The sequence below is a fragment of the Salvelinus fontinalis genome, chromosome 7 (genome assembly GCF_029448725.1).
Source record: "Salvelinus fontinalis isolate EN_2023a chromosome 7, ASM2944872v1, whole genome shotgun sequence".
Classification (NCBI taxonomy): Eukaryota; Metazoa; Chordata; class Actinopteri; order Salmoniformes; family Salmonidae; genus Salvelinus; species Salvelinus fontinalis.
In genome coordinates this window covers 16,513,975-16,541,843 of record NC_074671.1, presented here as the reverse complement: position 1 = coordinate 16,541,843, position 27,869 = coordinate 16,513,975, and the positions used below count along the sequence as shown (strand labels likewise).

Sequence of the window (27,869 nt, the reverse complement as noted above, 5' to 3'; positions counted from 1 at the left end):
GGGTTTGCAGATGTTATAATGTATGCACACACTGTTTATTCAACAGCAAATTAGGTTTTGTAATGAGAGCTCTGCAAGTTGTCACTAGTTACCACAGCCACAAAGTCAAAATATCGTACACATTTATGTAAACTAAGATGTGCTTTTTAGTCTTAATTTAAGGTTAGGTTTAGGCATACGGTTAGGGGCAGCAACAGATTTGAATAAGATAAATTGTACAAATAGGCGAGCTTCAACCATAATTATGAATGGGGGTTTGTTAAATAGTGACGACCCTCTCTCTGCAAGCTCCGAAAATGATGACGTATAATGGAAGTGACTGGAGTGCGTGCGCCGTTCATAACTCCGCGACGTGTAGTTTTCACGTGCTTTGGTTCCTGGTAAGCGAAAGATGCTTAATGTTCAATTACTATGTTTTGAAAATATCAAAACGTTACTTTATCCTGTTGAGCTTTGTCTAGGTTTTCGAAAATCAGACAAATGTAAACATTTATTATGCTGGACTATTAAAAATGCCACTGAATTTAGCTACAGTAGTGATAGCGATTGCTAACAACATCGTCAAGCTAGCCAGTTGTTTTCCCATTTTGGCCATAGTATGTATGGACAAACATTTAAACCGTAAACATCTGTCAATTACTGGCATCATCTGTTTCTATTATGTTCTATTATATGCTTATAATATGCCTTTCTACTTGCACCACAAATGTCAATACTCCATCTTTCACACTTGCGTGTTAGAGGGCATCAAATCTGTGATGCATTGTGGGTATATTTTGACTGACTGATCTACAAATAATGAGTAGTAGATCAGTCAGTCGATATCAAACAAGCCCACTCTCTTTCATCATCTGTCATCATCCCCCTTGTTTTGCTCCTGTGTGTCAGGCAGGATGAAGTTGGAGCTGTCCCTGGTGGTGCAGGGCTGTCGGCTAGGTGTGTTGACGGGACTGGGCAGGGCAGGACAGCACTCCCTAGAGGTGCCGGGGTGCCTGCTGTACACCCGCTGCGGCACCGTGCCACACCTCACCCAGGACACTTTGCACACACTGAACAACCTGCCCTCTGTCACACAGCTCACCCTGAACACACTGTGAGAGCCTCTTCCATTAGCACACTCTTTCCCTGTCTCTCTCTAACACACACACATCAAAATAGTATTTCAAGTACTTGCTTTGTGTGTACTTCCTTTAGAGCGGAACACCAGGAAGTATTGGAGGAGTTCAAGGAGGGAGTCAGGAAGTTTGCAGGTTGGCACTGACTATTCTTGTTGATATTATGCCTCACTACGGGTGGATATAATTTGTGGAACGTTGCAACAGGAATCTGTTCCAAAAACTTGGTAAAGTACAAGGTTGCCAACAAACAACGCATACAAAGTAGCATGCTCAATTCACCTAGCTAACTAGCTGCCGAATAGGCATCAATTCAATAAGGTAGCTTATTCTTAGTGTTTGTCCATAGGCTACCAGAGTGAGGACAGACATTTTTCGGAATAAACAAGGTGAGTGAAAAACTTAATGAAATAGCCCACGCCCTACCCGGTATCTTATTCTGCCGCTATACAACTTTGTATGCGTTGTTTGTTGGCAACCTTGTAATTTAAGAAGTTTGTGTAACAGATTCCTGTTTGAACGTTCCACAAATTATACCCACCAACTCACTACATCTACTGTCCGCTCTACACTGACTGTGCCATTGCAGTAGGAAAGTCGAACATGTCATGCATTCATATGCTTAGAGCATATCCAATTAGACATGCTTTACTGAGTGACCACACATTAAGGAAAGTAAGTGAAAGTGTCTTTAGTTTTTAACATGAACACATGTACAGAACTTTCTATACATTTTGTCTCAGCTTAACTAGAAAGCAGTTGACATAAAGAGAAAAGTACATCACTTCGTTGCTGAATATTTGAATGGAAGAGGCAGAAGTGCATTGTTGAAAAGCACAATCGGCCTTAGCCCTTTCTTAGAGCTCCGAATGTATGCTTCATAAGTCCCGAATAGCTTTGAAACAGCCCTCATGTAGGAAAGTCAAAAGTCATCACTCTTTAACAGAGATGGCTGGCTGTAGTGTGGCACCACTAAGCTGTTTCCTGCCCCTGGGCAAGCCAAGTTGAAATGAGAAAATATAATTAGCGTCCCAGCACTTGTTCACACGCAGGAAATTATTACATTGTGTCTTGAGGCAGGGAGGGAGCAACCTGATTGGGTAATTAAAAGTGATCGTGCCACCGCCTGCAAGTGCTTATTGCTTTTGTTTAGGTTCTGGTTTTGTCACCTTCTGATCTTCTCTCACAGCTGGCCTCTGATAAGGCCACGCCTCCTCTCTTGCATGGCTTCCAGTGTGTATTTAACAGAATTAAATAACTATCTGACATTACCAACAAATCTATGTATCTGCCTCCTGCTGCTGTGTAGACTATTAGTCGATGCGTCTTTTACTCATGCTACTGGACCGGCTGTGCGGTTTACCTTTCACAGGTCTTCATGACACAGTGTTGTACTGCTCCCTCCACGACCCTGCTACCTCATGCCCCCCAGGTCACATCACCAACAAGGTCAGAGGTCATGTTTGAGGTTCTACTTATCCAGCAAAAATGATATTTTAGACTAAGCATTGGTGTCTGTCTAAATGCTTTACATTTCTGGGAGTTAAGTGTTATTGTGTGTGTGTAGTCGTATGTGTCAGAGTTGACACTAACAACATAGATTGTTATAACTACAGTGCATTTGGAAAGTATTCAGACCCCTTAACTTTTTCCAAATTGTTACATTACAGCCATATTTTAAAATGTATTACATTTTGTTTCTCATAAATCTACCCCACAATGACAAAGCAATAACTTTGATTTTTTAAATGTTTGCAAATTTATAAAAAATTAAACAGGAAAAATGTAATTTACGTAAGTATTGAGACCCTTTACTCAGTACTTTGTTGAAGCACCTTTGGCAGCGATTACAGCCTCAAGTCTTCTTGGGTATGACGCTACAAGCTTGGCACACCTGTATTTGTGTAGTTTCTCCCAGTCTTCTGCAGATCTTCTCAAGCTCTGTCCAGTTGGATGGGGAGTGTCATTACACAGCTATTTTCAGGTCTCTCCAGACCTTGTGGGCCACACAAGGACATTCAGAGACTTATCCCGAAGCCACTCCTGCGTTGTCTTTTCTGTGTGCTTACAGTTGTTGTCCTGTTGGAAGGTGAACCGTCACCCAAGTCTGAGGTCCTGAGCTCTCTAGAGCAGGTTTTCATCAAGGATCTCTCTGTACTTTGCTCCGTTCATCTTTGCCTCGATCCTGACTAGTCTCCCAGTCCCTGCCACTGAAAAACATCCCCACTGCATGATGCTGCCACCATGATTCACTGTAGGGATGGCGTCTGGTTTCCTCCAGATGTGACGCTTGGCATTCAGGCCAAAGAGTTTAAACTTTGTTTCATCAGACCAGAGAATCTTGTTTCTCATGGTCTAAGACTCCTTTAGGTGCCTTTTGGCAAACTCCAAGTGGGCCTTTTACTGAGGAGTGGCTTCTGTCTGGCCACTCTACCACAAAGGCCTGATTGGTGGAGTGCTGCAGAGATGGTTATCCTTCTGGAAGGTTCTTCCATCTCCATACAGGAACTCTGGAGCTCTGTCAGAGTGACCATTGGGTTCTTGGTCACCTCCCTGACCAAGACCCTTCTCCCCCGATTGCTCAGTTTGGCCGGGCGGCCAGCTCTTGGAAGAGTCTGGTAATTCCAAACTTATTCCATTTAAGAATGAGGGAGGCCGGTGTGTTCTTGGGTACCTTCAATGCTGCAGAAATGTTTTTGGTACCCTTCCCCAGAACTGTGCCTCGACACAATCCTGTCTCGGAGCTCTACGGAGAATTCCTTCCACCTCATGGCTTGGTTTTTGCTCTGTCATGCACTATCAACTGTGGGACCTTATATCGACAGGTGAGTGCCTTTCTAAATCATGTCCAATCAATTGAATTTACCACAGGTGGACTCCAAGTTGTAGATACATCTCAAGGATGATCAATAGTAACAGGATGCACCTGAGCTCAATTTTGAGTCTCATAGCAAAGGGTCTGATTACTTATGAAAATAAGGTGTTATTAATTTGTAATACATTTGCAAAATCCATTTTAAAATAAGGCTGTAATGTAACAAAATGTGGAAAAAGTCAAGGTGTCTGAATACTTTCCAAAAGCACTGTATATCAAGATAGTTTTGGGAATAGAAAACCGTATTAAGATCAAATGTTTTATCGGTGAGAAAATGTGCAGAATGTCGGCCAAAACCCTTCTCATTCCATCTTCTCCCACTGCCGGCCACTGTGCTTCCTTTCATCTCCATATTTGCTACTGAGAGGAAACGCCAAGAGGATGAATTACATCCGGTGAACTATCTGGCTCGTTATTCTATCTGCGCTAACACTGTCTGTGTTTGTTCCAGACGGTGTCTGTGTGGGGTAGTGGCGGTCGTATTGAGCTGACGGTTGCGAAGTTCATGGCTCTTCAGAAGGCTGTCCAGCCAGACCTGTACCAGAGCATGGCAGACGGAGAGACTTGGCAGATCAACACTTCTCGCAAGAGGGTCCGCAAGTCAGTGGACCGCACCCTGGCCCACCTGGATGAGTGTCTGCTGCTCCACCACAAAACACAGGTCTGTCTGGGACTGGTGCTGCTGGAGCCTCACACAAGGCCATGATGATGCTCCCAGTATTAGAGGAATTCAATTAAAAGCTTCACTTACATTTATAAGTATACTGTACAGACACGGGCTACTTTTACTGTCAAGATATCTCTGTCTCTCTCTCACCCTTTCCAGTGTGTTTACGGTCATGAAAATCCTGGAAAAGTCATGGAATTTTAATATAAAATCCGAAAAAGTTTAGGAAAAGTCATAGAATTAATTACATTTCTGTTTAATGTAATTTATTTATTCACAGTTATATATTTTAACTGTCAAATAAACATATCAGCCAGGTTCGAAATGACAAAGTGTGTTTGTTTGTGTGAGACGAGTGGGCTCTTGCTCAAGGAGAGAGAGACAGTTGGACAATTCAGCAGCAGCAGGTAGCAGGCCTATAAAATGTGATAGAGAACAGACTAACTAGGTAGGTAGACAATTCAAAACATACAGTTGGAAGTTTACATACACTTAGGTTGGAGTCATTAAAACTTGTTTTTCAACCACTCCACAAATTTCTTGTTAACCTAACCGACTTGCCAAAACTAGTTTGTTATCTACTTTGTGCACGACACAAGTAATTTTTCCAACAATTGTTTACAGACAGATTATTTCACTTATAATTCACTGTATCACAATTCCAGTGGGTCAGAAGTTTACACACACTAAGTTGACTGTGCCTTTAAACAGCTTGGAAAATTCCAGAAAATTAAAATCAAAAGAAATCAGCCAAGACCTCAGGAAAAGAATTGTGGACCTCCATAAGTCTGGTTCATCCTTGGGAACAATTTCCAAACGCTTGAAGGTACCACGTTCACCTGTACAAACAATAGTACACAAGTATAAACACCATGGGACCACACAGCCGTCATACCGCTCAGGAAGGAGACGGGTTCTGTCTCCTAGAGATGAATGTACTTTGGTGCGAAAAGTGCAAATCAATCCCAGAACAACAGCAAAGGACCTTGTGAAGATGCTGGAGGAAACGGGTACAAAAGTATCTATATTCACAGTAAAATGAGTCCTATATCGACATAACCTGAAAGGCCGCTCAGCAAGGAAGAAGCCACTGCTCCAAAACTGCCATTAAAAAACCCAGACACGGTTTGCAACTGCACATGGGGACAAAGATTGCAGTTTTTGGAGAAATGTCCTCTGGTCTGATGAAACAAAAATAGAACTGTTTGACAATAATGACCATCGTTATGTTTGGAGGAAAAAGGGGGAGGCTTGCAAGCCCGGAGAACACCATCCCAACCGTGAAGCACAGGGGTGGCAGCATCATGTTGTGGGGGTGTTTTGCTGCAGGAGGGACTGGTGCACTTCACAAAATAGATGGCATCATGATGCAGGAAAATGATGTGGATATATTGAAGCAACATCTCAAGACATCAGTCAGGAAGTTAAAGCTTGGTTGCAAATGGGTCTTCCAAATGGACAATGACCCCAAGCATACTTCCAAAGTTGTGTCAAAATGCTTAAGGACAACAAAGTCAAGGTATTGGAGTGGACATCACAAAGCCCTGACCTCAATCCTATAGAAAATGTGTGGGCAGAATTGAAAAGGCGTGTGCGAGCAAGGAGTCCTACAAACCCGACTCCGTTACACCAGCTCTGTCAGGAGGAATGGACCAAATTCACCCAACTTATTGTGGAAAGCTTGTGGAAGGCTACCTGAAACGTTTGACCCAAGTTAAACAATTTAAAGGCAATGCTACCAAATACTAATTGAGTGTATGTAAACTTCTGACCCACTGGGAATGTGATGAAAGAAATAAAAGCTGAAATAAATAATTCTCTCTACTATTATTCTGACATTTTCACATTCTTAAAACAAAGTGGTAATCCTAACTGACCTAAAACAGGGATTTTTTACTAGGATTAAATGTCAGGAATTGTGACAAACTGAGTTTAAATGTATTTGGCTAAGGTGTATGTAAACTTCCGACTTCAACTGTATTTTGTACCCGCTAGTTAACCGTTAAGCTATACATGTTCACTGACACTTGTGAATAAGGCCATACCGTCGTGTGTGTTTTGTCCAATATTTTTATTTTATTTTTAATCCCCCAGCCCCACAGGAAGGCTTTTGGTAGGCCATCATTGTAAAAAAATATATATATATATAATTATTTGTTTTACTGACTTGCCTAGTTAAATAAAACTAAATGCAAAGTTGATTTACTTTTTTGAACTAATTATTTGATTCATTTCAACAATAATTTTTTCATGAAACGAACAATTCACTTTGCCATTTTAGTTGGGGTTCGGTTGAATCACGTTGAATTGAATCATGTGAATCAGAATAATTTGAATCAGGAACATTTCATTTTTGGAAGATTTGTGAGATGTACCATTTTATTTTGGATTATGTGGATCTTATTTTGTAGATACCTCCAGTTGATTTGTGCATCCAGTTTGAGGCATTGTAACTCAATAGATGCTAGTCAGCCTGCAAAGTAAACACTTCTAAGTTAGCTAAATAGGACTGAAGAAAATGTGTGGATTCTTTATCTATAATATATTGAATGAGTGACTTACTTAAAGGCATAAAATGTATTTGGTTGCAATGTTTTACATCAAGGGTGGTCAACCATCCTCCAGGAGAGCTAATGGGTGTACAGGCTTTTATTATTGTCCTCCTCTAGCAAACTACATTTTAGAAGTAAGCTGCTCAACCGACCCTGATAAACTGTCTGACGTGTTTGAGCAGGGCTTGATCAGAAGCCTGCACACCCAGTAGCTCTCCAGTCTGAGGGTTGACCACATGTTTTATACAGTTGCCTAACAGGTATTCTACTTTGTGGGAGGTGCCTTGCTCAGAGACAGGAGATGGTACATGGAATCAGAGAGCAGCCTCCCAGTGTTGATACCACATTACGCTTACTATTTTAGACCTTCTGTACATAGAGAGGCGGCCAATTGTTGGTCATGGAAATCTGGTTAAAAGTCATGGAGAAGTCATACAATTCCATCTGTCAAAATGTGTATGAACCCTGTCTTTCTCTGTGGTCTCCAGGAGCTGAGTGGGGTGGAGGTGTTGGGGGTGGTGGAGGGAGGAGATGTGCTGGAGGAGAGGGTGCGGTCGGCCAGGGAGACGGCCAAGCGGCCAGTAGGAGGATTCTGTCTGGACGGGCTCCATACTGCAGCCATGGAGACACACCTCCGGACCCAGCTCATCACTGCCGTCATCAAGGAGCTGCCTGAGGACAAACCCAGGTGTGTGTGTGGTCCACCCTTAAACAAATGTTCGTCTTATAAAGGCTATATAGCATACAAAAACTCTTCATAGGCACTACATGGATGCATCACAGACCCCTTTCTGTGTTAGAAAATATTGTTTCACAAGGGCAATGTGCAGAAGTTGATGGCAGAACACATGGGAGTTCTTAATAGTTCATATTTATTTGCTTCTGAGTGTATTTCACACTACTTTTGGATTATAATTGGATTTTAAAGCTTGCATGAATGTCCTGTTTAATATAATGTTTGCGTCATCATCGCAAATCAACTGAATTATACTTAAAAACCCATTTGCTAGCTTTTGTTACAGCCAATGTCAATGAGCGTTAGCATTCTAGCTAACAAATGCTGCATCCAAAATAGTTATTTTGCAAAGAACAACCAAATATAATCTTAGCTAATGTTCAAGCAATAATCAAAACATTTTAATCGTGTGAGAACCCCAAAAAGTTATTTTGTTTAGAAGTAATACAAACGTAAATCTGTTGAATGGGCGCAGATGGCGATTGCTCCCTCACTGCAGCCAAGAGTTGCTCGCATCTGTGCGTGACATCAGTGTGTCGTGTACTGGAAAGGGGTCTATAAGCTTGTGACATAACAGCTCCCTCTGTAGGGGGCATTGGCAGGAATGACATATCCCACTATGTTTTGTCTATTATGACTAAACTGTCAAAACAGAACGATGTGCTCTTTGTCAGCACATTGTGTGTGTGCTGCAGCTCTGCCCTCTCCCACTCTCTCTCTCCCATTGTGTGTGTGTGTGCTGCAGCTCTGCCTCAGGCAGCTGCTCTCTCCCACTCTCTCTCTCCCTCCTCTCGGCTGCTTCACGGCAGTAAAAGTTAGTTGGTAAATCTATCAATATCTCTCAGAGGAAAAACTGAGGCTGCCTTTAAAAAAGTATCTGAATATGTTGCTAATCGCTTTCAGAGGGAAGAAAAGTTGCTGGCAGGAGTCTGAAATGTCACAATGACATATATCAAAGCTACAGAGTTGGCAACCCTTCCCATTAACGCTTCATACGCTCTAGCTAGCGAAGTCTAGCCTAAAATCAGGTTTAAGTGCCCCTCCACACCAGCTCCAGTTGGCAGCTTTTCCCCTTCTTACTCACCCTGTCTACACCTACACTCCCATAAACCCTAAATATGAATGCACCTTCATCCCACTCTCTCTCCTTCCCTGACTCACTCCTCCTCCCCTTACAGCACCAATTATTTGTGTTTCTCTTTCCCTCACTCCACCCCCCAAAGCAGGATGCTCTTCAAAAACAATCCATACCTCCTTTAACACTTTTTAATTATCTCCCTCTCCACTCCTCTCGGTCTCTTCTCTCCTCTGTTCCAGTCTGTCTATTCCCTCTCTCTACTCCTCTTTGTCTCTCATCTGCAGTCTGGCTCTTCTCTCTCGCCACTCAGACTGATTTTAGAATGTACAGCAGGGACCAGGTGAGGGGAGAGGACTGACTGACTGACCAATTAATGGCTATAATTGAGTGATCATGTGACACCTGTGAAAACCAGGGGTTGTAAACGGTTCAGGTAACAGAACCGAAAAATAAATACATTTTTAGAGTAACAGAATCAGAACCAGGAAGAAAAGTAATCTATATTGTGCAGTGTGTGTTTAGGCTACCTGCCCCTCCCCCCGTCGAAGCTTAGGCCAAGGTAGCCTACTCACGTTACAAGTGTGATTCCAAAATTAGGGAGAAATGTTTAATTAGAGAAGAATGGAGGAACTTTTTCCATGCTAGTTACGGATGCTATAGTTATCACGTTTCACATTGAATTTATTAACTACGAAAAGGTAAGACGTGTTTTTAATTATTGTGCAACTCTGCACACACAAGCTTGTTAGCTAGCCTGTCCCAACACTAAGCCAAGTCTCTGCAGTGTAAAGACATTCAAAGTTCTTTCATAGAAGCCGCTCCTTCCTAGGTATATTTCTGTGGGGCTAGTTCAGATAATGCATGTCATAACAATGCCCTCCTCCACCCTCTCTCGCCCTCTCCCCACCCTCAAAATTTCAGTCGTATCTCGCGCCCTGTACTTGTCTGTCCATAGTGCATGCAAACAACTATAGCCTAGGCAGCCGATAGCGCCCATGCATCGGCTGCCTAGACTAAAAAACTATAACTCGCCCGCTTATAGCAAGCTGCTCTGTCCGCACTGATTGGTGAAGTAATTTAAGGTCGAGCTAATGTAAAACATTTTTTTACAGAAACCAACAAAGCAACGATATAACCGTTACTGGTTCTGGACTTTATTTTGCAGGTCGGAACAGTGGAACGGAACTTAACGAACTAAAAGTTTGGAAAAATAATTTCAGTTCCAACCCCTGGTGAAAACACCGCGACCCCCACCCCACCACCCATATTATACACTTATTAAATCCAACCCCGCACACACTCAACCCTAAAACCCCCTAGTGGACTGCTGTTACTCTTACAGTGGGAGACTAAGAGGAAGACGGACACCCCTCCCTCTATCCTTCCATCACTCTGCGCTCATAATGCTCACTCAGAATCTCCAGGAAACCATGGCAACCCCTGCCATCCCTTCTGGGAGCCATGGCAACCCCGTTCCCACTCTTCTTCCAGCCACACTGGGAACACTGGTCTGGCTAGAGAGTAGACTCCCCACTGAAATCAGCCTGCTTCCCAGTGCCCCGGTGCTGGGGAGACCTCTGTCCTATTCCTCCTTGCCCTGGAGGTGAGGGAGCTGACTGGGGCTCTGGGGTGGAGAAGGAGTAGTGGAGAGAGACAGTGGTGCTGCAGGTCGTATCAGAGACCCCCAGACACTCCCTTTGGGCTGTACTACGTTTCCTTAATGAAAAGAGGCTCCATCGGGCCTGTGCTGGGTCAGCCTGCCCCTGAGTTGTGGTGGTGCTGGGATATCCACTCCCTCCCTCTGGCCACCATTATGGGATGGTAAATTAGTTTGACCCTGGAAACTCGAGGCAGTGGAGTAGACAGAGTGAGGGTGCAAAGTGAGTTATTTTGAGACCGAGGTGGTTTAGTGGGGAATGGGTTTCAGGAGGATGGGGGGATGCAATCTGTTTTTTTCTGTCTGCTATGAGCATGCATGTGTTCTGTGTATGGATGTTCAGTTTTTGTATTGATTTTGGTGTGTGTGTGTGTGTGTGTGTGTGTGTGTGTGTGTGAGGGAGAGATGCTGCATCTGTAGTGCTTCAGGGATAACACTGATAGAAAAGAGAGATGGGTAAGAGTTTCTTTCAGTTTGTCTGATAATTCAATCATTGATCAACAGTGTAATACGTTTCTGTCTGTTTGCCCGCCTGCCTCTCTCTTTCTGTCTGTCAGGCTGCTGCAGGGTGTGGGGCGGCCAGACGAGGTGCTGGCGTGCGTGGAGGTGGGAGTGGACCTGTTTGAGAGCTTCTTCCCCTTCCAGGTGACAGAGCGAGGCTGTGCTCTCACCTTCCCTTTCAACATCACCACTGACCCAGAGGCAGCAGGTACAGGTGTACAGGCACCCCCAACAGGTCTGTGTGTTCCATAAGCGCCAAATAGCTGACTACTAACCCTTATCTGGCCTGCTACTTGAATGACTTAAACAAATGGGGGTGCATCAGATGCCACCCAATTCAATTATTTTCATTCTGCTGCCTACTTGTGATGTTTTGAGAACACATTAACAGCTGTGATGCAGTACTGTCAGAACCATAGACCCGCTCCACACTGACAGGTGTGATACAGTGCTGTCAGAACCATGGACCCGCTCCACACTGACAGGTGTGATACAGTACTGTCAGAACCATGGACCACTGACAGCTGTGATGCAGTACTGTCAGAACCATAGACCACTGACGGGTGTGATGCAGTACTGTCAGAACCATAGACCACTGACAGCTGTGATAAAGTGCGGTCAGAACCATGGACCACTGACAGGTGTGATACAGTACTGTCAGAACCATTGACCCGCTCCACATTGACAGGTGTGATGCAGTGCTGTCAGAACCATGGACCACTGACAGGTGTGATGCAGTACTGTCAGAACCATAGACCACTGACAGGTGTGATGCAGTACTGTCAGAACCATAGACCACTGACAGGTGTGATACAGTACTGTCACAACCATAGACCACTGACAGGTGTGATACAGTACTGTCAGAACCATAGACCACTGACAGGTGTGATGCAGTACTGTCAGAACCATAGACCACTGACAGGTGTGATGCAGTACTGTCAGAACCATAGACCACTGACAGGTGTGATACAGTACTGTCAGAACCATAGACCACTGACAGGTGTGATACAGTACTGTCAGAACCATAGACCACTGACAGGTGTGATGCAGTACTGTCAGAACCATAGACCACTGACAGGTGTGATACAGTACTGTCAGAACCATAGACCACTGACAGGTGTGATACAGTACTGTCAGAACCATAGACCACTGACAGGTGTGATACAGTACTGTCAGAACCATAGACCACTGACAGGTGTGATACAGTACTGTCAGAACCATAGACCACTGACAGGTGTGATACAGTACTGTCAGAACCATAGACCACTGACAGGTGTGATGCAGTACTGTCAGAACCATAGACCACTGACAGGTGTGATACAGTACTGTCAGAACCATAGACCACTGACAGGTGTGATACAGTACTGTCAGAACCATAGACCACTGACAGGTGTGATACAGTATGCAGCACATCCAAGATGGCAGCACAATCCAAGATGGCAGCATGTCAAGTCGTTTGTTTGTGACTAGTACATTTTAACCTACTAATAATCTATTTATTTATGGTTGCGTAACTTCGTTGTTGCGTAGTGCAAACTATTTTATTTTTGCTGGTGTAAAGATCACGGGTCCTCCTCAACTCGGAACTTCATTACTTGAAGTTTACCAAAGTAACCCTATCTCTGGCTGGCCTGAGTTCCTCGTTCGTCCGCGGAGTGTCTTGTCCAAGCTGCTCCTTGCTCTTCGCCTGGCTGTCAGTGGCAGCTCAACCCGTTCTCTCTATCGCCCTCAACACCCAATCTACTCACACGCGCAAACACTCACATTGACTCACATACACGCTGTCCCTCTCTCCACTTTCCTTCGTTGGCCTCTTGTTTTTTGGTCAGAGAAAATGACAATTTACGTGGTATTGCTTTGTGCACTGACTTTACTGAACTCTGGAGAAAACGAACATTGTCGCAGGGTGAGTACATCTGACAATGTACTCTCGCGTCCATTAGACATTTTGTCTGCAGGAACTCGCTCTTTTTCACTCGGTCCACTCGTCCAAGTGCCGATGCATTTGTGGCATGATGTGAACAGTACGAATTTGTGTCACTACCGAAGTCTAATGGTTTTAAATGACTGTTTTGTATTGTCTGGAAACTCACTTGTAGAATTCGCTTGCAGTAGGTCTCTTAAAAAAGAGAAGCCGTGTAAGGTTATTAAACAGAGGTGCCTAGTTATTCTTCTGTTATTGATATCAGGTAACGTGCAACCTAATCCTGGCCCTGATATGCAATGTCTCCAAACCCCCTCTGATTTTAAATCAAGATCTGGTTTTGGTATTTTTCATTTAAATGTACGCAACCTGTTGTCAAAAATTGATGGGGTTAGGATTTGGGCTAAATCAACTGATGCTGATGTAATTGTGTTTTCTGAAACCTGGCTCAGCAAGTCTATTTTTGATAAGGATATTTGTATCAGTGGTTACAATGTTTATCGCACTGATCGGGTTAAGAAAGGTGGGGGTGTGGCTATATATGTAAAATCTAAATTCCATGTAAGTGTGGCAAAGTCTGAAGCTATTTGTAAACAGTTGGAACTTCGTGCTTTGAATATTGAGGTTTCAAAGGGCCTCTCTATAACTGTGATTGGCTGTTATAGACCCCCCTCTGCTCTTGGTGATGCATTTTCTTCTTTGACGCACCTTATGTCTAAACTTCTTTACAGTGAAATGATCTTGATTGGTGATCTCAACTGGTGTTGGTTAAAGCCGGTGTCTGATGATTTAAAAATGTTTTGTAATTCTATGAATCTTACCCAGTTGATTAATTCACCCACTCGCCCAAATCTTAAATGCCCTGATAAATCAACCCTGATTGATTTGATATTGACAAATGTTCCACGTAAATATTCTGCGGTTGGTGTTTTTTGTAATGATTTAAGTGACCATTGTGCTGTTGTTGCTGTTAGAAATACTAAGGTTCCTAAGACAAATCCACGTTTTATTCGTAAGAGAAATTTGAAGTGTTTTAATGAGCAGGCTTTCTTTCATGATTTGTTTTATTTTGACTGGAGCAAGATTGAGCTTATCCCTGATGTGGAAACTGCCTGGATATTCTTTCATGATGGTTTTTTCCAAATAGTAAACAAACATGCCCCATTCCGCAGGTTCAGGGTTAAAGGGCGGGATAATCCATGGTTTTCTTCTGAGCTGTCTTGTATTATTCACGACCGTAATCTAGCCTGGGCTAAAGCAAGGAAATCATGTTCTGATGCTGATTGGCTTATTTTTAGGCAGTTAAGAAACAAGTGTTATTTTATTCTCAGGAAGGCCAAGTCTGAATATTTTATGTCTGTTACCACTGATAACCTGAATGACCCTAGAAAGTTTTGGAATGCTATTAAGTCTATGTCTGGTAACAGTAATGTTAATGAATTACCGTCATGTGTTTTGAAGGACTCTGTTGCTATATATGACAAAACTGAAATGCTGAATTGTTTCAATGAGCACTTTGTATCATCTGGTAGGCTGTTTGATTCAGTGTCCTCTGTCTCTGTACAACCCTGTGTGGATGAACCAGTGTCCTCTGTCTCTGTACAACCCTGTGTGGATGAACCAGTGTCCTCTGTCTCTGTACAACCCTGTGTGGATGAACCAGTATGATGTGTGATGCAGTACTGTCAGAACCATAGACCACTGACAGGTGTGATACAGTACTGTCAGAACCATGGGCCCGCTCCACATTGACAGGTGTGATACAGTGCTGTCAGAACCATGGACCACTGACAGGTTTGATGCAGTACTGTCAGAACCATAGACCACTGACAGGTGTGATGCAGTACTGTCAGAACCATGCACCACTGACAGGTGTGATGCAGTACTGTCAGAACCATAGACCACTGACCGGTGTGATGCTGTACTGTCAGAACCATAGACCACTGACAGGTGTGATGCAGTACTGTCAGAACCATAGACCACTGATAGGTGTGATACAGTGTTGTCAGAACCATGGACCCGCTCCACACTGACAGGTGTGATGCAGTACTGTCAGAACCATGGACCTGCTCCATTCAACCCCTTTCACTACCTTGTTTTGCTACAGTGGTTACAGCTCTGAAACACTGGATAGGTGTCGTGATGAAGGAGAAACATCCTCTGGGCCTGGTTGTAGGTCTGCCTAAGCCTGTAGCATTATATTGTTACACCTATCCGGACCTTTCAGAACCCGTGTCGGACTCGTCGTGTGTGTGTGTGATGGTGTCAGTGACTAACGTGACAGACAGTGTTTTGTTAAAATTATGTCTGTGACGTTAGGTTGATTTGTGTGGGATTGATACTAATCCCAGTACGCTCGTTGCGTTGATTTGAAAATGTACAGTGCCTTGCGAAGTATTCACCCCCTTTGGCATTTTTCTTATTTTGTTTCCTTACAACCAGGAATTAAAATAGATTTTAGGGGGGTTTGTATCATTTGATTTACACAACATGCCTACCACTTTGAAGATGCAAAATATTTTTTATTATGAAACAAACAAGAAATATATATATATTTTTTAAATTAAACTTGAGTGCATCTATTCACCCCCCCCCCCAAAGTCAATACTTTGTAGAGCCACCTTTTTTGCAGCAATTACAGCTGAAAGTCTCTTGAGGTATGTCTCTATAAGCTTGGAACATCTAGCCACTGGATTTTTTGTCCCTTCTTCAAGGCAAAACTGCTCCAGCTCCTTCAAGTTGGATGGGTTCTGCTGAGGTACAGCAATCGAAGTCATAACACAGGTTCTCAATTGGATTGAGGTCTGGGATTTGACTAGGCCATTTCAAGACATTTAAATGTTTCCCCTTAAACCACTCAAGTGTTGTTTTAGCAGTATGCTTTGGGTCATTGTTCTGCTGGATGGTGAACCTCTGTCCCAGCTTAAATATCTGGAAGACAAACAGGTTTCCCTCAAGAATTTCCCTGTATTCAGCGCCATCCATCATTCTTTCAATTCTGACCCGTTTCCCAGTCCCTGCCGATGAAAAACATCCCCACAGCATGATGCTGCCACGAACACCGTGGGGATTGTGTTTGTCGGGTGATGAGAGGTGTTGGGTTTGCGCCAGAAATAGCGTTTTCCTTGATGGCCAAAAAGCTTAATTTTAGTCTCATCTGACCAGAGTACCTTCTTCCATATGTTTGGGGAGTCTCCCATATGCCTTTCAGTGAACACTCAGTGTTTGCTTATTTTTTTCTTTAAGCAATGGCATTTTTCTGGCCACTCTTCTGTAAAGCACAGCTCTGTGGAGTGTATGGCGTAAAGTGGTCCTATGTACAGATACTCCAATCTCCGCAGTGGAGGTTTACAACTCCTTCAGTGTTATCTTTGGTCTCTTTGTTGTATCTCTGATTAATGCCCTCCTCGCCTGGTCGGTGAGTTTTGGTGGGCGGACCTCTCTTGGCAGGTTTGTTGTGGTGCTATATTCTTTCCATTTTTTAATAAGGGTTTTAATGGTGCTCTGTGGGATGTTCAAAGTTTCTGATATTTTTTTGTAACCCAACCCTGATCTGTACTTCTCCACAACTTTGTCTCTGACCTGTTTGGAGAGCTCCTTGGTCTTCATGGTGCCGCTTGCTTGGTGGTGTCCCTTGCTTAGTGATGTTGCAGACTCTGGGGCCTTTCAGAACAGGTGTATATATTCTGTGATGTGACACTTAAATAAAGTCCACCTGTGTGCAATCTAACTAATTATGTGACTTCTGAAGATAATTGGTTGCACCAGATCTTATTTAGGGGCTTCATAGCAAAGGGGGTGAATACATATGCACACACCACTTTTCCATGTTTTATTTTTTTGCATTTCACTTCACCAATTTGTACTATTTCGTGTATATCCATTACATGAAATCCAAATAATAATCCATTTAAATTACAGGTTATAATGCAACAAAATAGGAAAAATGACAACGAGGATTAATACTTTTGCAAGGCACTGTACATGATTAAACATTACAGTGGGCTCTCATGGGCGAAGGCTGTGATCACGCTGTTGAAGATAATTGATGTTAATCAGTATGATGAGGAGGATGATGAAGTTAAGTCATGGGGCGTTGGGGTTTCCCCTCACCGCAGGGAGTCCAGCAGAGTCCAGCAGTCTCTAATTCACTCAGATCCTTCTGCCACTGTAGACAGATCTCTCTGTTGAAGAGAGGCTTCTTTGGCTTAACATCATGAATTAATGAACTAACTTTGTTCCCAACCAGCTTCCAGTTCAATACCACTGGGAATTATGGCAGCAAAGACCAGCGAGTGTTTTTGTGTGTGTGTGTGTGTGTGTGTGTTTTTTAAATTACTGTGTGAATATGATAAAGTGTCTTTCTTTATAATTGCGTCCCTTGCTGTGTGTGTGAACAAGATAGAGACGTGTGTGTGTTTGCGGGGATAAGACGCCGTATGCGTTTTCTAGCCCTCGGTTAAATCAAATAAATGAGTGGAGATACAAACCCAACAGGTCAGATGGTGAAATTAAATCAATGAACAATGTCACTGTTACCCCAGTAAACTGATTACATCACGCCCAGCCGTTAATCTCTGATAAAGGAAAAGAAAACAATATGATTGAAGCCTCCCGTGGGATTTTCCCTTTGAGAACTGTAAAAGTTTTTATATCAGGCCAAAGTAACAGATTCAGAAGTTGAGGATCAGACCGATTTAAGTATCAGATAGCACTAATCGATTCTGCACGGGGGAGTGTAACGAGGTTCACTGGAGGTGAGTGTTAGGACAGGACTGGGGCCCACCAGCGAATGAGGAGACAGCATCCAAATCCCCCCTCAGCTAATTAGAGGGCTCTGTGGGGAGGTGGTGTCACAGCCCTCACCCCAATCTTCCTCTTCTCTGGCACCACAGGCCCTCGTCTTACAACCTGCCATCCTTGCCCTCTCTCTCATTCTCGCTATCCTCCCTTTCTCTTCAGATCACTCCCTCTATTCTCCATCCCTCCATCCCTTTTTTCCCCTCTCCTGCCATCTGTCTAACTCATCTTCCCTCTCTTTACTATCATTCCCTCCTGACCTGACTTGTCTCTCTCTCCTCTCCATTTTTCACCTCCCCGTCCTGTTGTTCTCTCCACTCTTGTTTTCACCTTTAACTCTCTCTCTCTGTCACACTGACTGGATCATTCTGTTTGCCCTTCAGTTGACCTCAGCTGCTCTCTCTAGATGGAAGTGTCTGATAACAATTTAATGAAGCTGTTGGGTGAGGAATTTCCCTTGTGTGGGGGGGATGCTTTTGTGGGTGAATGTGGGTTTTGGTGGACGGGGCCTTGAATTCAGCAAATACTGGTATTCCTTTGTGGGAAAGGAGAAGATCGTGAAATTGCAACACAATGGGCCATAATTGGTTTAGGATGTATGGTTTTAGGACATGATCGGACTGCTATGGACTTTGGAATGTGTGGGTTTGGTAAATGGATCAGATTGGTGTAGTTGAATGGGTGTAGCCAAAGGGATTGATTTGATTTGTGTGTATTTTGGCAGTTGTGGAGTTGGACAAGTCCGAAGCTGCTGTAGGTCAGAAGAATGGAACTGATAATCCCCAAGAAGACCAAACCAAGATGACTCCTTTTGAGATCAACCTGAAAGATACGAGGTTTGTGTGCATTAGTGTTTGTGCCAGTTGGTGTGTGCACGTGTGCCTCTGTCCCTCTCACTCTATTCTAAGGAATGTGTGTGTGTTCCTGTTTCATCTGTGTGTGTGTGTCACTCTGGGTGTGTGTCTGTGTGTGTGTGACCCTCTGCTCTCCAGGTACAGAGACGACTTCAGTCCCCTGGTGGAGGGGTGTGGCTGCTACTGCTGCAGGAACCACCAGAGGGCGTACCTACACCACCTGCTGGTGACCAATGAGCTGCTGGCTGGAGTACTGCTCATGCTCCACAACACGGCCCACTACTGCGCCTTCTTCACCGCCATCAGGGGGGCGCTAGCCAGCGACAAGCTGGACCACCTCAAGAAAAGAGTACTAGAAGGACAAGGCATGGGGATGAGCGGGGAGGGTGCTGGGGAGAAGGACGGATAGGTTTGTTGGAGAGGTAAGGGTGGGGCAGGGAGGAGGCTGGGGAGAAGGATGGATAGGTTTGTTGGAGAGGTAAGGGTGGGACAGGGAGGAGGGTGGGGAGAAGGATGGAGAGGTGAGGGTGGGGAGAAGGATGGAGAGGTAAGGGTGGGACAGGGAGGAGGGTGGGGAGAAGGATGGAGAGGTAAGGGTGGGGCAGGGAGGAGGCTGGGGAGAAGGATGGATAGGTTTGTTGGAGAGGTACGGGTGGGGCAGGGAGGGGGCTGGGGAGAAGGATGGAGAGGTAAGGGTGGGGCAGGGAGGGGGCTGGGGAGAAGGATGGATAGGTTTGTTGGAGAGGTAAGGGTGGGACATGGAGGAGGCTGGGGAGAAGGATGGATAGGTTTGTTGGAGAGGTACGGGTGGGGCAGGGAGGAGGCTGGGGAGAAGGATGGATAGGTTTGTTGGAGAGGTAAGGGTGGGGCAGGGAGGGGGCTGGGGAGAAGGATGGATAGGTTTGTTGGAGAGGTAAGGGTGGGACAGGGAGGGGGCAGGGGAGAAGGTGGGAGGAATGGAGGGAGTGATCCAGGTGAAAGTGTTGGGAGACCTTTTCTCCTTCCTTGAGGAGAATCTGTGAGTTTGAAAGGTGGCTAGATGAAGGCAAAGTTTCTGTTTAATTGCACTCACCTACCCAGTCATGTCAGATCAGTGATTACTTTCAGGCAGTCAGGATGCATTTGGGGGACTCCAATGAGAAATTGGCTTTGCAGCGGGCGGCAGTCATCCATAAAAACTAAAAATAGGCATCTCAACAAATAAAAAAGATATGACGAGAGGGAGCAAGAGGACCAGGTGAAATGGGTGTGGAGGGCCAGTGGAAAGTGGGCAGGTGGGCCAGGTGGCAGGCCAGTGGAAAGGGGGCAGGAGGACTAGGTGAAGGGGTATGGAGGGCCAGTGGAAAGGTGGCAGGAGGACCAGGTGGAGGACCAGTGGAAAGGGGGCAGGTGGAGGGCCAGTGGAAAGTGGGCAGGTGGCGGGCCAGTGGAAAGGGGGCAGGTGGAGGGCCAGTGGAAAGGGGGCAGGTGGAGGGCCAGTGGAAAGGGGGCAGGTGGCAGGTCAGTGGAAAGGGGGCAGGAGGACCAGGTGGCAGATCAGTGGAAAGTGTGCAGGAGGACCAGGTGGCAGATCAGTGGAAAGGGGGCAGGAGGACCAGGTGAAGGGCCAGTGGAAATGGGGCAGTGCAGATGCAAAGTTTGGTAACAGAATGACGGCTCAAACAGCACAAACTGTCGTTATGTTACCAAACTTTACATCTGCACTGTTCTTCAAGTAAATTTCATTTTGTAAAATGTTCTGTGGAAATTGTTGAAAGTAGTCCTTGTGCAGACCTGTATCATTAGTTTAACTTTGCAATCATTGTTTTTTGTTTGACATACATTTTATACATCGGTCTCGATGTGACTGTGGAGTTGTCCTTCTATAAACACCTCTGATGCTGTCAGCATCATTGCCTATTGCTTTATTTATCAATTTTTCATTTAGCTCCCTCTTTTTCTGTAATATTTTTCGCACCCAATCAAGTATCTGATGAAAACTGGGATAGTTTTTTCCCACGTCTAATAAATGTAATTGTGCTTTAAACCTGATGGTTTTATTAATTCATTTTCCGTATGCAAACACACACACACACACACTGTATAAAAGTGACTGATGCATCCTGTACCCTGGTATACAGCCGTGGAGAATGATTGGTTGTCGGGGCAACGTCCATGAGGAATACACTATTTGGTGTATTATACAGGGCCTTCAGAAAGTATTTAGACCCCTTTACTTTTTCTACATTTTGTTACGCTACAGCCTTATTCTAAAATGTATTAAATAAAAATAAATCCTCAATCTACACACAATACTCCATAATGACAAAGCGAAAAGAGGTTAAGACATTTTTGCAAATGTATTAAAAATAACAGAAATACCTTATTTACATAAGTATTCAGACCCTTTATGAGACTTAAAATTGAGCTCAGGTGCATCCTGTTTCCATTGATCATCCTTGAGATGATTCTACAACTTGATTGGAGTCCACCTGTGGTAAATTCAATTGATTGGACATGATTTGAAAAGGCACACACCTGTCTATAAGATCCTACAGTTGAAAGTGCATGTCAGAACAAAAAGTTTGGAACCACCAAGACTCATCCTAGAGCTTGGCCGCCCGGCCAAACTGAGAAATTGGGGGAGAAGGGTCTTGGTCAGGGAGGTGACCAAGAACCTGATGGTCACTCTGACAGAGCTCTAGAGTTCCTCTGTGAAGATGGGAGAACCTTCCAGAAGGACAACCATCTCTGCAGCACTCTACCAATCAGGCCTTTATTGTAGAGTGGCCAGACGGAATCCACTCCTCAGTAAAAGACACATGCCAGCCCACTTGAAGTTTGCCGAAAGGCCCCTAAAGACTCTTAGACCATGAGAAACAAGATTCTCTGGTCTGATGAAACCAAGATTGAACTTTTTGGCCTGAATGCCAAGCGTCTTGTTTGGAGGAAACCTGGCACCATCCCTACGGTGAAGCATGGTGGTGGCAGCATCATGCTGTGGGGATGTTTTTCAGCAGCAGAGACTGGGAGACTAGTCAGGATCAGATTATATTATAATACTTTTATTGCATCAAATGGTTGTTTTTATTCGGCGCATGTGACTAATAGAATTAGATTTGTTTTATGCAACAGAATAAGGGGTTGTTAGAACGCTCATCTGTGTGTGTGTTCTGAGGATGGGCCTCTGGAAGATCTACCATGTCTTTGGTGATACCGCATTCTAGAGCATGAGTTAATGTTTCTGTTCTATGCGGTACCAGGGAGAGATGGCTCCAGTATGGAGTTGGGGGGCCAGACGCTGGTCTCTACACAATGAGTTCTCATGTTTTTACAGCAGATAATATTCATTCACTGCAGACAGTATCTTTCATTCAAATCTTAACCTTGTTACCCATTCCATACATCTGTTGTGTGTCATGTAGACTGGAGGATGGACTTTGCTATAAAATGCTGTGGCCTAAACCAGCTGGTTGAGTTCTCAGTGATCACCACCAGGGGTGATTACCGACCACCTCCATTACTGCACTAATTAAATAGTAGAGTTTGATTGTTTTGAAGAAATCTTAAGTCCCTCTCCTTTTGATTACAATAATTCCACCACAAGGTTCACCGTCCAACAGGACAACGACCCTAAGTACACAGCCAAGACAACGCAGGAGTGGCTTCGGTACAAGTCTCTGAATGTCCTTGTGTGGCCAAACCAGAGCACGGACTTGAACTCGATCGAACATGTCTGGAGAGACCTGAAAATAGCTGTGCAGCGACGCACCCCATCCAACCTGACAGAGCTTGAGAGGATCTGCAGAGAAGAATGGGAGAAACTCCCCAAATGCAGGTGTGCCAAGCTTGTAGCGTCATACCCAAGAAGACTCGATGCAGTAATCGTAGCCAAAGGTGCTTCAACCAAGTTAAAGGGTCTGGATAATTACGTAAATGTGTTTTGACTTGTTTTTTTTAAATAAATGAGCAAACATTTTTAAACTGCTTTTTCTTTGTCATTATGGGGTGTTGTGTGTAGATTGAGGGGGGGGAAACAATTTTAATACATTTTAGAATAAGGCTGTAACATACCTACATGTGGAAAAAGTCAAGGGGTCTGAATACTTTCCGAATGCACTTATATTATATACACTGCTCAAAAAAATGAAGGGAACACTTAAACAACACAATGTAACTCCAAGTCAATCACACTTCTGTGAAATCAAACTGTCCACTTAGGAAGCAACACTGATTGACAATAAATTTCACATGCTGTTGTGCAAATGGAATAGACTAAAAGTGGAAATTATAGGCAATTAGCAAGACACCCCCAATAAATGAGTGGTTCTGCAGGTGGTGACCACAGACCACTTCTCAGTTCCTATGCTTCCTGGCTGATGTTTTGGTCACTTTTGAATGCTGGCGGTGCTTTCACTCTAGTGGTAGCATGAGACGGAGTCTACAACCCACACAAGTGGCTCAGGTAGTGCAGCTCATCCAGGATGGCACATCAATGCGAGCTGTGGCAAGAAGGTTTGCTGTGTCTGTCAGCGTAGTGTCCAGAGCATGGAGGCGCTACCAGGAGACAGGCCAGTACATCAGGAGACGTGGAGGAGGGCAACAACCCAGCAGCAGGACCGCTACCTCCGCCTTTGTGCAAGGAGGAGCACTGCCAGAGCCCTGCAAAATGACCTCCAGCAGGCCACAAATGTGCATTTGTGGCGAATTTGCCAATCTTGGTGTTCTCTGGCAAATGCCAAACGTCCTGCACGGTGTTGGGCTGTAAGCACAACCCCCACCTGTGGACGTCGGGCCCTCATACCACCCTCATGAAGTCTGTTTCTGACCGTTTGAGCTGACACATGCACATTTGTGGCCTGCTGGAGGTCATTTTGCTTTCAAAAGTGACCAAAACATCAGCCAGCAAGCATAGGAACTGAGAAGTGGTCTGTGGTCACCACCTGCAGAACCACTCCTTTATTGGGGGTGTCTTGCTAATTGCCTATAATTTCCACCTTTTGTCTATTCCATTTGCACAACAGCATGTGAAATTTATTGTCAATCAGTGTTGCTTCCTAAGTGGACAGTTTGATTTCACAGAAGTGTGATTGACTTGGAGTTACATTGTGTTGTTTAAGTGTTCCCTTTATTTTTTTGAGCAGTGTATATACTTATATACACATTGATACGCTCCCTACATGCATACATATGCGCTAGTGTTTGTCAGTGGTTATGTTCCCCAGAGGTTTGGTTGAGGTTAACAGGAGGTTTTAGTTGTCAGCTCCTGCTGAGAACAGATCAACATATGGCAGCCGGTCACCACGGCAGTTTGGGATGGAGGCAATACCGGAGTCTTTTGAAGGATTGTGACTGTAATTGACTGCGGGGTGGGTGGAATTATTGTGAGAGCATTGGTGTGTTGTGTGTGCACGTGTGACTGAGTTTTTGTGTGTGTGACAGGTGAGCGTGTGTGTGAGTGATTGAGCATTAATGCAGGTGGGCACGTGCGAGTTTGAGTTCTGGTGTGAATGTGTGTAGGCATGCATGCGTGTGTTCATGGGTATTAAGAAAGGTTTTAGAGAGTGTGTGTGCCCTGCTGTGGTGGTGTGATTGACAGCGGGCAGTATTTGAACAAAGCACACAATCCTAATTGCTCCTGTAAGTTGCTCTGGATAACAGCTTCTAAAAAATATTAAAATTTTTACAATTTACATTTGAAAGGGGTCCGTGAGTGGCACACACGCAGCAGGTAGGCCCCACAGCCTGCTTGAACTTATTACACCGACAGACTTCAGCAGATATTTTAAAGTTTCTCCACAACTTTTCTGTGTGATGTCTCACATCGGTCCTGGACACACGCCAGCCAGATTGCTATGGACATCAATGGCAGCTACCCACTGGCCCCCCTCTTTAACCTGCTCTCTCTCTGCCAGCTATCTGCTGCCTGTTTCACAGAGCCAGGGAGGTGGTGTGTAACAAGGACTGATGCCGTGGGGGGTTTAGTTACACAATGTGGTGTTTAATAAGGATTAAGGCCGTGCTGGATTCAGTTACACAAGGTGGTGTTTAATAACGATTAAGGCCGTGGGGGGGTTTAGTTACACGAGGTGGTGTTTAAAAAGGATTAAGGCCGTGGGGGGGTTCAGTTACATGAGGTGGTGTTTAAAATGGATTAAGGCCGTGGGGAGGTTTAGTTACACGAGGTGGTGTTTTATAAGGATTAAGGCCGTGGGGGGGTTCAGTTACACGAGGTAGTGTTTAATAACGATTAAGGCCGTGGGGGGGTTCAGTTACACGAGGTGGTGTTTTATAAGGATTAAGGCCGTGGGGGGGTTCAGTTACACGAGGTGGTGTTTAATAAGGATTAAGGCCGTGGGGGGGTTTAGTTACACGAGGTGGTGTTTTATAAGGATTAAGGCCGTGGGGGGGTTCAGTTACACGAGGTGGTGTTTAATAAGGATTAAGGCCGTGGGGGGGGGGTTCAGTTACACGAGGTGGTGTTTTATAAGGATTAAGGCCGTGGGGGGGGGGGGGGGTTTAGTTACACGAGGTGGTGTTTAATAAGGATTAAGGCCGTGGGGGTGGGGGTTAGTTACACGAGGTGGTGTTTAATAAGGATTAAGGCCGTGGGGGGGTTCAGTTACACGAGGTGGTGTTTAATAAGGATTAAGGCCGTGGGGGGGTTTAGTTACACGAGGTGGTGTTTAAAAAGGATTAAGGCCGTGGGGGGGTTCAGTTACACGAGGTGGTGTTTTATAAGGATTAAGGCCGTGGGGGGGGGGGGGGGGGGGGTTTAGTTACACGAGGTGGTGTTTAATAAGGATTAAGGCCGTGGGGGGGTTTAGTTACACGAGGTGGTGTTTCATAAGGATTAAGGCCGTGGGGGGGGGTTAGTTACACGAGGTGGTGTTTAATAAGGATTAAGGCCGTGGGGGGGTTCAGTTACACGAGGTGGTGTTTAATAAGGATTAAGGCCGTGGGGGGGTTTAGTTACACGAGGTGGTGTTTAAAAAGGATTAAGGCCGTGGGGGGGGTTCAGTTACACGAGGTGGTGTTTAAAAAGGATTAAGGCCGTGGGGGGGTTTAGTTACACGAGGTGGTGTTTAAAAAGGATTAAGGCCGTGGGGGGGTTCAGTTACACGAGGTGGTGTTTTATAAGGATTAAGGTTGTGGGGGGGTTTAGTTACACGAGGTGGGGTTTTATAAGGATTAAGGCCGTGGGGGGGTTCAGTTACACGAGGTGGTGTTTTATAAGGATTAAGGCCGTGGGGGGGTTCAGTTACACGAGGTGGTGTTTAATAAGGATTAAGGCCGTGGGGGGGTTTAGTTACACGAGGTGGTGTTTAATAAGGATTAAGGCCGTGGGGGGGTTCAGTTACACGAGGTGGTGTTTAATAAGGATTAAGGCCGTGGGGGGGTTCAATTACACGAGGTGGTGTTTTATAAGGTTTAAGGCCGTGGGGGGGGGGGGGGGGGTTGTTCAGTTACACGAGGTGGTGTTTAAAAAGGATTAAGGCCGTGGGGGGGGTTTAGTTACACGAGGTGGTGTTTTAAAAGGATTAAGGCCGTGGGGGGGGGGGGTTCAGTTACATGAGGTGGTGTTTTATAAGGGTTAAGGCCGTGGGGGGGTTTAGTTACACGAGGTGGTATTTTATAAGGATTAAGGCCGTGGGGGGGGTTCAGTTACACGAGGTGGTGTTTTATAAGGATTAAGGCCGTGTGGGGGTTCAGTTACACGAGGTGGTGTTTAATAAGGATTAAGGCCGTGGGGGGGTTTAGTTACACGAGGTGGTGTTTAATAAGGATTAAGGCCGTGGGGGGGTTCAGTTACACGAGGTGGTGTTTAATAAGGATTAAGGCCGTGGGGGGGTTCAATTACACGAGGTGGTGTTTTATAAGGATTAAGGCCGTGGGGGGGTTCAGTTACACGAGGTGGTGTTTAAAAAGGATTAAGGCCGTGGGGGTTCAGTTACACAAGGTGGTGTTTTATAAGGATTAAGGCCGTGGGGGGGTTCAGTTACACGAGGTGGTGTTTAATAAGGATTAAGGCCGTGGGGGGGGTTTAGTTACACGAGGTGGTGTTTAAAAAGGATTAAGGCCGTGGGGGGTTCAGTTACACGAGGTGGTGTTTAAAAAGGATTAAGGCCGTGGGGGGGGGGGGGGGTTGTTCAGTTACACGAGGTGGTGTTTAAAAAGGATTAAGGCCGTGGGGGGGTTTAGTTACACGAGGTGGTGTTTTAAAAGGATTAAGGCGTGGGGGGGGGGTTCAGTTACATGAGGTGGTGTTTTATAAGGGTTAAGGCCGTGGGGGGGTTTAGTTACACGAGGTGGTATTTTATAAGGATTAAGGCCGTGGGGGGGGTTCAGTTACACGAGGTGGTGTTTAATAAGTATTAAGGCCGTGGGGGGGGGTTTAGTTACACAAGGTGGTATTTTATAAGGATTAAGGCCGTGGGGGTTTTCAGTTACACGAGGTGGTGTTTTATAAGGGTTAAGGCCGTGGGGGGGTTTAGTTACACGAGGTGGTGTTTTATAAGGATTAAGGCCGTGGGGGGGGGGGTTCAGTTACACGAGGTGGTGTTTAATAAGGATTAAGGCCGTGGGGGGGTTTAGTTACACGAGGTGGTGTTTTATAAGGATTAAGGCCGTGGGGGGGGTTCAGTTACACAAGGTTGTGTTTAATAAGGATTAAGGCCGTGGGGGGGGGGGGTTCAGTTACACAAGGTGGTGTTTAATAAGGATTAAGGCCGTGGGGGGGTTTAGTTACACAAGGTGGTATTTTATAAGGATTAAGGCCGTGGGGGTGTTCAGTTACACGAGGTGGTGTTTAAAAAGGATTAAGGCCGTGGGGGGGGTTCAGTTACACGAGGTGGTGTTTAAAAAGGATTAAGGCCGTGGGGGGGTTTAGTTACACGAGGTGGTGTTTAAAAAGGACTAAGGCCGTGGGGGGGTTCAGTTACACGAGGTGGTGTTTTATAAGGATTAAGGTTGTGGGGGGGTTTAGTTACACGAGGTGGGGTTTTATAAGGATTAAGGCCGTGGGGGGGTTCAGTTACACGAGGTGGTGTTTTATAAGGATTAAGGCCGTGGGGGGGTTCAGTTACACGAGGTGGTGTTTAATAAGGATTAAGGCCGTGGGGGGGTTTAGT

At 45.0% G+C, this 27,869-nt stretch overlaps 1 protein-coding gene across 3 annotated transcripts; it reads left to right on the top strand.

Moving 5' to 3' along the window:
- Positions 1-304: 304 nt before the first annotated feature.
- Positions 305-19,251, top strand: LOC129859091 (queuine tRNA-ribosyltransferase accessory subunit 2-like). 3 transcript variants are annotated; one of them, XM_055928461.1, is made up of 9 exons: positions 305-380; positions 889-1,093; positions 1,168-1,250; positions 2,488-2,564; positions 4,442-4,651; positions 7,698-7,897; positions 11,238-11,389; positions 18,630-18,741; positions 18,898-19,251. In XM_055928461.1, exons 2-9 carry the CDS (start codon positions 894-896, stop codon positions 19,166-19,168), a joined length of 1,305 nt encoding a protein of 434 aa, XP_055784436.1. In that variant the 5' UTR covers positions 305-380; positions 889-893; the 3' UTR covers positions 19,169-19,251. The 3 variants fall into 3 exon arrangements, with proteins under 3 accessions (XP_055784436.1, XP_055784435.1, XP_055784434.1); XM_055928460.1 differs by having other exon boundaries at positions 11,238-11,416; XM_055928459.1 differs by having other exon boundaries at positions 310-380; positions 893-1,093; positions 1,195-1,250; positions 11,238-11,416; positions 18,898-19,249.
- Positions 19,252-27,869: the final 8,618 nt, after the last annotated feature.